General features: G+C 33.4%; 1 protein-coding gene across 2 annotated transcripts in view; it reads right to left on the bottom strand.

The window, feature by feature from the left end:
* Window positions 1-956: 956 nt before the first annotated feature.
* Window positions 957-10,571, bottom strand: part of LOC150100547 (uncharacterized) — a 237,005-nt gene continuing 227,390 nt past the window's right edge. For both annotated transcript variants that reach the window (XM_090401662.1, XM_090401661.1), the window contains exon 8: window positions 957-5,598. In XM_090401662.1, the coding sequence (XP_090257788.1) occupies window positions 5,440-5,598 (159 nt within the window). In that variant the 3' untranslated portion in view covers window positions 957-5,439. The remainder of the gene's footprint in view (window positions 5,599-10,571) is intronic.

Raw genomic sequence — 10,571 nt, 5'->3', positions numbered from 1 at the left:
TTACACCTTCCATTCTAACCAATCTTTCTGAATTCTGTGTTATAGCTGCTGTAAAATTTTTATATTTGCACACTAAATACTGAACATCAAAATCGTTTTAAAAATTAGTATAATCCACTAGTGAGTGATGCACTAAGGTGAAGAGAATGCACTAAATACTAGATAATGGTAGGACACTGTATTCACATGATTATCCATTAGCTCTGCTTTCTTAATTGAGAGATCCAATTATACTACAGCTAGCTCCATGATGCAAAGTGGGATTCCTCCACTCTCCACCTCATCTCATCTCATATACAATCAAGATGTCATAACAAACTACCAAAGCCTCAAAAGCATAGATGATTTTAATCTAAAGGATATTCACTATAACAAATCTTCTGCTTTACCAAACTGTTCCTCTGGTTTTTACAAGTCTGCTATAACAAAGGTTGATCACAAGTCTAAAGAATCAGCTGAGGTGATTCAAAAACAGGATAAAAGTGAACTTGAACAGCAGCTTAATCCTAAACTGCATGTGGAATGCTTTTATCAAAAGCTACAAAAATGAGGGACAAGAATTATGCAGGTCAGCATAATGCATGAACACTGTAAGTGTAATTGCATAGCAATGTATTAATATACATATTCCAGTAAGTGGAATAATTTAATTTCTTTTAGCTTACCCTGTATCCTTAATTCAGTAAATAAGTTTATTACTCCTGTCTAAATTGCTAGAGTTAAGCAGTGAGCACCAATGTTAAGTCTCCCTTTTTCCACCTCTCTTTCTGAACTCAATAAAAAGGATCTGTGTGTGTGTGTTTGTAAGTGCATGTAATATAGCAGAAACCAGTCTTTGACAATATGGACCACAGAAAAAAATATATAAAGAAATAATCAAAATCAGATATAACGAAATAAAATTTTATTCCTTTAAATTTTTATTATAATGAATTTATGTACCTGAAATATGAATATATAAAACGTGTATAAACTGGGATTTATGATTTTTTTAGTTGTTCATTTGGAAAAATAAAATAAAATTAAAAAAAGCAGTGCATCACTAGTTTAATACTATAGGAAATAAAATGTTTTCATGTTACAATTTTCCACTTCAGATAAAATATGCAAACCTCAGTATTTTTACATTAATATAATCATATTAAACAAAACTTATTTACATATATAGAGAATGATGTACCAGAGTGGCATTTCTCTGGTGTGGAAAAAACAAAAAGATTTTAATGAAGGAAATATGAAAGCATTTGTATCATCTAGAATTTCATTTACATTACATCAGTAAAATACTATCAATCAGTGACAATTCAAATTACAAATTAAACTTTGTTTCAAATTTGAGAATTCAAGCAACTATAAGAATATACAAATATTCATTGAGCATTAAACTTGACAGATGAAAAACAGCCTGTCATGGAACTACATAATGATGAACAAAAATTTTTAAAATTCACATTTCCCCCCACCTTTCAAAGATGTGTGTGTGCGCACAGAAAAATAAGTTAAAAAAATGCATTAAAATCTGATGCATATGCATTTAAAACATTTATATTATTAAAATAATAAAGTAATTTCTTAGAGGTTCACTGGTAACCTAACACACATACCAATTTTGATACTATTACAAATTTTAGTGGAGAGTGTGATGTGTAAATTGTAATAATTGATAACTGCTATCTAAGATACCCTGTAGCTGTATAGAGTTAACAGACTTATGTAAATATGTAATTTTTGTGAATGATACATAGTCATGCACAATAGCAAGAATACATTTCAGTTTTATAATGCAACCACGAAAACTGGTTGGAAGAGAGGATATAATAATCTTTAAATATTAATAACTTCAACTGGAAAAAAAAAAAGTGTTAAGTGCACATGCACACACACACACACACACACATGAAATTAAAGTAACTTTCAGGGAAATATAATACAGCCTAGTGACCTAAACATACTCTATACAAATAATAACATAATGATAGCTGCTGTTCATTATACTTGATCACCAATAACTTGCTTTTATGTGTGTGTTCCCTATTCCTGGATTTTTCATGTTAAAATTTATATGGTTAATTTCTGTTTACAGAAAAGTGATGTCCATAGTGAAATGGGGGAAAGGAGAAAACACACACGCCCTGTGATGTCTCAATTATCCAACTCTCAACTAACTCTGGTTAGTTGAGAGTTAAATAATTGAGAACCTCTGAGAAGAACACTATGTAACTGAACATTCAGTTAACTCGCCACCAAACTGTTTTCTCAACATGACTGGATAACTGAGAGATCACTCTATTGCAGTTATCTGTACATAATGACACTATGAAATTTAAATCCAGTGAAAGTATCATATTTATTTTTAATACTGACCAGCAGATTGTAGTTTTAAATATAAACACCTCATAATTTAGTAACAACTATTCAGTGTTTGTTATCAATCAAAATACTATTGCCAAGTGAAAATAAAAGATTTTTTAGGTTTATATTAACACAGCTTTAATGATTATTTCTAAATCATAATGAAATTAAAATTTTTAAAGGAAAAAAAACTTTCAAACAACAAAATCAACAGCAATTACTAATGCCATCATGAATGACTTTTCTATATAGCTATTGTTTACATAATAACTTAAATCTTTTAAAATGTAAAAATAGATATATATTTTCTAAGCAAAATAAGATAATAAAGAACAATAAAATTGTCATTAGTTATAGCAGTACCACACATGCCTCCTGAGATCTATAACATTAATACTTTCTTATGAACAAACAATGAAAATGCTCTTTAACACAAAACTGAAATTAATGGACATAAATTTGGCACTATTTTAATTGACTTTGCAATCAGTATATACTGCTGCAGAAGTATATTACAAAGGAATATTTTTAAAATGGTACTAAAGAGAAGGAGGATATATGAAGAGGGAAGGGAGAGGTAAATGTAATAATAATTTTTTTATTATTATTAGATAAATAAAAACATTTTTACTTTGTTTTTCTTTTTACTACTACAAGAAACTATATTTTTAAAAAATTGTAGACTATAAACATAAACATTATATGTTTTGAAAATAAACAAACTTAAAATTTAAAAAAAAATTAGTTTTTCATCAGTCAGAAAAAACACGCATAGAGTGCAAAATTTTGAAAATTATATATTGGCAAAATAAGTCAAAGGATCACATATTAAACAACTGATGCTTGCATAAGAGGTGCAGTAATATTTCTATTAAGTGAATCAGTTTGTCAATAGTTGTTAGTCTGAATAAATCATTTTCAAAACAAAATAATATATACATATAACCATGTTATATGTATATTATGACTGGATAGGAGGTAAGTTCAGTGTAATGTTCTGCCAATAGATGTTTGGACTTCCTGGGACAATATACCTGTAGAACATGATGAAAAGGTTTCAGGAAATGATGAATATTCAATATCACAGAATAGAAGTGACAATGAAAGAGAAGATGATTAGAGTACTGAGGACAGTTTACAAGAGGGTGAAAAGAAAGGTGAGCATTTAATCTTGTAGAATTTAAAATAAACACTGCCATAAATATATTACCAGAAAATAATTGGACAAGAAGGTTTGCTACATTTATAAAAACAAATTTTTCAGTATTCTTAGTAAACAATCCTAATAATATTGCTATAAATCTTTTCACAATGATTAAGTCTTTTCATATTAAAGTGACTAATTTAAAATTTTTTTACAGCTTCTAGAAGTACTGAAAGTGACAATTTTGTCAAATTGTTTTGAGAACTTCTTCCTTTTAGAAAAATAGACTTATTTTCTAGTATTCAAATTATATAGAAATATATTTCTTGTGAACACACAGTAAGTTTTTGAGATATCTTTAAATACAGATAAGTAAATTCAGTTTTAACTGAATTTACCTATCCTTGAAGCATTAATTTTTTTTTCTTTTGAAACAGATAAAGATTCAAAGCTACTTATTTTATTCTACATAAAGGAGAATTTACTATGAATGCAATTTTTAAGAAATAATTTAGTATATAAAACTGAATTTACTTATCCTCTGAAGCATCAATTTTTTTTTCTTTTAAAACAGATTAAGATTAAAAGCTGCTTATATTTTATCCTGCATAAAACAAAGAATTTTCTATGCTATGATTTACATTTTTTTAACTTCATACATTTTTAGTATTCTCTCTTTCTCTCACACACACACATTTTCATCTACCAACAATCTACATATAAATATTGCTAATTTACTGATTAAAATTTATATTTTATACATGTATAATAAATATTACTTAACCATTGTCACTTAATTCCATTTCTATTTCTAATGAAGATAGTATTTTCAAGCAAGGTCAATCAAAACAGGATGACTTGTTTCAAAATATTCTCAAGAATGTGAAAATACATGCCAACATATATAACAATTGGAAAAGGCAAGGATTCTTAACATGCGTTATGCTCCTACACTCTTCAAGTACTGTCAGAGTGAGTGTGTGTGTGTCTGTGTGTGTACATATATAAGCAGATAAGCATATAATCTCTTCCTACAACCAGCAATCAAGAAATACAAGTACACAAAACTTTATACAGTGGCTTTTATGCTTTTGTATTTTCATATTAAAGAGACCAACATTCAGTGTTTACAACACTTCAAAATGAAAATATCAGTTATATTGTGTAGCATAAAAAAAAAAAGCTGAAATTTTTTTTAAAAAGATTGAGGAATGCATGATGTGGAACTATTTGATAATAACTGACAATAATATTGGAAAATAATTAGCAAACTTCTTCAAGCATCTGGGATCATTTTAATCTTGAACTGGGATATAAGATGACATTTTCAACCAATGTTATTCTGAGACATCTGTCTATATTACATAATGGCTGCATATTTAATACAAATTTAAATGGCTACAAATATACTTATTTTGTAACTGGAAAAAAAAAAATGTATATTCCTTGAAATTAAATATATGATCTATATCCAGCTGTTCTAAATATATTAACCACATGAAATATTATCAATAGCATTTTTAAATTAAAGATATTTACATCAAATTTTAAAATATTTCAAATAAGTTACCAATACTGATAACATCCATTATCTTAGTAGAAATTATACGTTTAAGTGCAGTAAAGAACAATGTTTATTCAACTATTTCACTCTCTAATTACTAATGCATATGTAATACTATATTAGGAACGATGCTGAAATAAGAGTTTGAATGATTATATAGGATCTATATGAGTTTATTTATGAAAATAACATATTATACTACTACTGTTTTTCCAATATCATTTTTAAAAATGTATCATTGTGATATTTATAGTATTTCATTCACATAAAAAAGTATGATTTTTGTCACCAAATCTGATGACACTTCAAAGTGAAACAGCTTTAAGTACACACACACACACACATGCACACACTTCAAAGAAGATGGTGGAAAAAATCACTAGTTGGTAAGAATACCAGTTTCTAATGCTTGTACTATAGCACACTGGCAGGTAGGAGATAACCACTGTTTTGGTAGCATTTGGACCTCATTCTCAAGGGCTACATGAAGCTTGTCCCAAAGGTGCCAGCGCATCATTGCTTTAGTAGCCTCCATTACCTAGAAAAATTAAATAACACAAAAAAAAGAACAAAGATGTTAATCATACCCTTTCATGCCTATAGGTTCAATTATAAGAAAAATATAGGCAGTATTAAATAGATAAAATAGTAACCATGTTACGTACAGTACAAACAGTAAATTATAACAATTCAGTAAAGCAAAGCAGATATACATACAAATAGAATTTATAATCAAGTATATTTGTATAAATTAATTATTTTTAAAAAGTTAAAAACTTCATGTAAATTAGGCATGAAGCATAACCCAGGCAGATCTTATCTGAGTTGGATAAGATCTGCTAGGTGTATATGGCTCAGCCAGTGTAACAAAAAATTCATTGCTTTCTTAAGTGAAGTGCTAGCACTCAGCCAGAACATGAAAAATGGTGAGAGTGTGTTACACTGTTCACACATAAGTGGAGTCGTCAGCCCTCAGTAAATAATATGTAAGATTACTGTGGCCTATGTGAAATCCAGCAAGAACAACTTCCTGTCTTCTTTTTCTCCATTGACTTAACTGTCAATGCTTAATTTCCAGCTTAATCTCATGCAATTTGTTTGTCAGTACTTCCTGCCATGATGATGCCATTGGATTATTAACTTTGATCTTATAAATTGTCTGTATACAAGACTGCAAGACAGTTCTTGGAAAAAGCATGAGCTGATCTAACAGCTGCATCTGCACTCATTTCCCTTAATTCTAATGTGACCAAGGATCCAGCACAACTGAATTTCAAAATTAAGAACCCTTAATTTTGCACAGCAGTTGCAGAACTTTGCATACTGGACAAGAGATGAGATGGCCTATAAAGAATTCAATGAGTCTCAATAAATTATACACTTATAGCAACAGTTTTCGTTTATATGCACAAGATGAACTGCATGACTCTGCTATATAATTACTGCAATGAACTGGAATCTGACTGGATATGATAAAGTCAGGAAATACAGCAGCATAACCAACAGAGGTCTCAGGTTTTGGACCGTCAGTATAGATGGAAAGGAAATCAGACTGTGTGTGGCTCTGTGCGCATTAAATAATTGCATGCACACAGATGATGGGGTGTTAGATTTCCTTAATTGGCACAGTGAGAGATGCATGATGGAGTATGCTGTTCAGTAGGAGTAATGTTGTCAAAATTCATGCCAACATGCATAATCTCTTTAACACACATACCCAAAGGGCATATGGTAGTCTAATGTGTGTAATGTGTGAAAAGCACAGTAGCTATTATAATCCCTGAATGGATAAGATCCAACCATTGCAGACTACTCTGCCTTGCAGAACCATAGACTTGGGACCTATAATCCCAAGTCTACAGTTTTTGAATACACAAGTTCAATGCATTCAATGTATCCTATAGTTTGTGAAAACATTTCAGCATACAAATGCATGATAAAGGTGAAGCAATGAAGATTGATCCATACCCGCTAGTAGGGCCAGACGGTCGGTCATATTTTCAGGGAGCTCCCGAAAGCTAAGTATAATTTTGAATGAAAATTAGAATATAGGTTAAAATCATAACATAATATTGTCTAATTTTGGTAGTTTGTTGTGTCTGTGTGATTTTGGTGTGAATTCCGTTGTTTAATTCAGTATTTAATGATACGTTTCATAGATTTGAAGAATATGGCAGCAATGCGACGTAAGATCATGGCGTCCAAAAATACGATGCCTTTGTTCAAAAACTATAATGTGAGAGAATTTGTCCAATGTGATGTGTGTGGAATGTATGCATTCCCGAATGAGGCTGGAGTTTGGATTGAAAGTGATAGTGGTGGGAGAATGTGCAGAAAGTGTAAGCAAAGTGAGGAGTTGAAATATGTGTCAGGTTGTGAGACAGTTATGGTTGAAGAAAGCCAGAATGAGAGTGAAAATAGTGGCTTGATAGGGAATGGCGATGTACAAGATGGCAATGAGAGCGCTGATCTAAGAAAGAGTGAGAGCAACTATACAGAGAGAGAAAATGGTTTGAATGATAAAAAAATGAGGAATTATTTGTAGGAAGTGAGATCGCTAGGTTGCACGCAGTGATACAAAATGCGCAGCGGCAATTAGATCACCTGCAAAACTCTTTCCAGAGTGATTCAGCTAACGTAAATAAACAACGTAAGAGTGGGAGAGTTTCTGAAATGAAGGAAAGAGTGTTGTATGGTGACTCGTTATTAAGAGGAGTGATAGATGGGAGTGTAACTAAATCACACTTACCGGGTGCGAAATTTAAGGATGTAAGTGAGAGTATTAGAGTGCAAAAACAGAGGGTGAAAGAATTAATAATTGTGGTGGGTACGAATGAATTGAAAGGTGATAAATTTTTTATGAGAGAGGACTTGAAAGTATTGTTAAAGGTAGCGAAAGAAAAGAGTGACAGAGTTAAAATGGTGAGTCTGTTGCCACGGTATGACAGAGAGGAGTTTAGAAGCAGGGCCATAATCGCAAATGACATTATGCACAGGTTATGCAGATAGTGTGGTGTGGAATTCGTGGACGTGTGGAATGAGTTTGATGGGCGAAAGGACTTATACAAGATGGATGGCCTGCATTTGAATGGACTTGGTGTGCGGAGACTGGAAAAAGTGTTGCTGAATGAAGTTAAAATGGATGTGCAGAACCAGGGAAACTAGAACTACCAAGGAGGGGGGGGGAGGAGTGATTATGCGTACATCAGTGAGACAGTTGAGTGTAAGAATGTATATAATGTACCCGAGCCAGTACTAAGGACAAAAAATGGGAATGGGACATTTAGAATAACGCATCAAGATAGGGGTGGGACAAAGGAATCACAGCATTTCATGTATACTAATGCCAGGAGTATTAGGAACAAGAAGGAAGAATTTTTGGCCTTGATTGGCTCTTCCTGGCCACAGGTTATTGGCATTAGTGAAACATGGCTGACGGAAGATGATATAGTTAGTGGGATAGAATGTGTAGGTTATAGTGTGTTTAGGAGGGACATAGAGAATAAAATGGGGGGAGGGGTGATATTGATGATAGCTGATGAACTGCAGCCAAGGAGAATTGAAGTTGTATTGCAGGATAGTGAAAGGATCTCATTTGAGGCTATTTAGTGTGAGATTGAGACTGGCAGAATAAAATATACAATTGGGTGCTGCTATAGACCAGGTGATGGAATAGATGGTGGAGATAGTATGCATAAACAAATGATGAAATGAGTGGAAGGAGGGTAATTATTATGGGGGATTTCACCTATGGTAACATTGATTGGAAGGAGGAGAGGACACATGTGAGGAATGAAATGGATTTTATTCAATTATTAAGGGATAACTATCTGAGACAGCATGTAATTGAAAATACTAGGGGTGTGAGAGTGCTTGACCTGGTAATAGCATCTCACAATTTGACTGTAATGAATATGACCACATTGCCACCTATTGGTGAGAGTGATCATAAGGTCTTGACCTGGGAGGTGGCTAAAGGTGTGGAATTTTTGATTAAGACAAGGGTATAACCGTGCTGGCAAGTTTGACAAGATTAGGAGATTGCTTGGATCAGTGCCATGGCATGTACAACTGCAAGGGCTGGACGTCGATAGAGCATGGGAAGTGGTCTAGGAGCATTTACAGGAGGTTATGGCTGATTGTATACCTAGGGTCCGAATAGTAAAACAAGTAGGGGTTAAATGGATGAATAACACCATTAAGCTTGAGCTGCAAAAAAAGAAACAACTGTGGAGGGAATTTAAAGAAAGGGGTGACCTGCAGGCATACGAATGGTATAAAGTGCAGGCCAGAAGGGTAACGAGTGTAGTAAAAACAGCAAAAGCCGATTATGAAAGGAAACTAGCTATGCAAGCAAAAGAGAATCCCAAACAGTTCTTTCAATATGCTGCAAGCAAGAAAAAAACTGTACATGGCAAAATGATTTTAAGGAATGACGATGATAAGGAGGTCACTGAACCAGTCGATATAGTGGAGTTACTGAGCATGCACTTTGCAAAAGTATATCATCCAGATGGTGACATTGAGAAAATGAAGGAACCATTAGTTTATACGGGAATTGTGATGAATGAAGTGGAGGTGAATAGTCTATTACAGAACCTTAATGTGAATACATCTGTGGGATTGGATGGTATACCGGCACGGGTCTTGCGTGAAGAGGTTAAAAGAATTATCAGTGCCCTTGACTATGTTGTTTAATCTGAATCTTGGGTCTGGTTTAGTCCCGAAGGTGTGGAAAGAGGGGGAAAATAGTTTCACTGCATAAAGGAGGATCCAAGACTATGGTGGCAAATTACCGACCGATCAGCATATCAGGAGTCGTTGTCAAGGTCTTGGAGAAAGTAGTCAAGGGAAAAATACAGGAATGGATTGATGAAAAATGAGATACTGTACAGGGGACAGCATTGCTATGTGAAGGGTGGATCATGCCTCAGTAACTTGCTCAAGTTTTATAACAAGCTGACGGCTGAACTGGATAAGGGAAATGGGTTTACAGTGATACTGCTGGACCTGGCAAAAGCGTTTGACAGGATACCACATGGAATTCTAATCCGTAAACTACAACATATGGGAATGGATATAGGGTTGATGAGATGGATAGGTGGGTGGTTGATGGAGGGATATCAAAGAGTAGTTTATTCAGGAGTGGAGTCCAAAATATGGCCTGTGACTATGAGAATGTCATCCGCAAACAAATGAACTGTTCATTAACGATATAGGGAAGGATCTAAGTGGAACAGTTCATTTGTTTGCTGATGATGCAAAGTTGGGTAGGGCGATAGTGAATGCAGAAGATGTCAAAGTCTTGCAGGATGACTTAGATAGATTGGAGTTCTGGGCTAAGGAGAATGGATGTCAATTTAATGTGACAAAATGTAAGGTTATGCATTTTGGGGTGAAAAGATTGGCAGCAGTATACAACATTGGTGGAACTGTACTCCAAGAGATTGATGAGGCCAGGGACTTGGGAGTGTTGGTGGATAGGGAGATGAAGTTTAGGGGGCACATTGC

This window comes from Typopeltis vanoorti, chromosome 12, assembly GCF_054136105.1.
Source record: "Typopeltis vanoorti isolate ZY-2024b chromosome 12, IOZ_Tvanoo_1.0, whole genome shotgun sequence".
Classification (NCBI taxonomy): Eukaryota; Metazoa; Arthropoda; class Arachnida; order Uropygi; family Thelyphonidae; genus Typopeltis; species Typopeltis vanoorti.
Note: the sequence above shows the minus strand (reverse complement) of the source record. Positions and strands in the feature narration are given on the sequence as shown.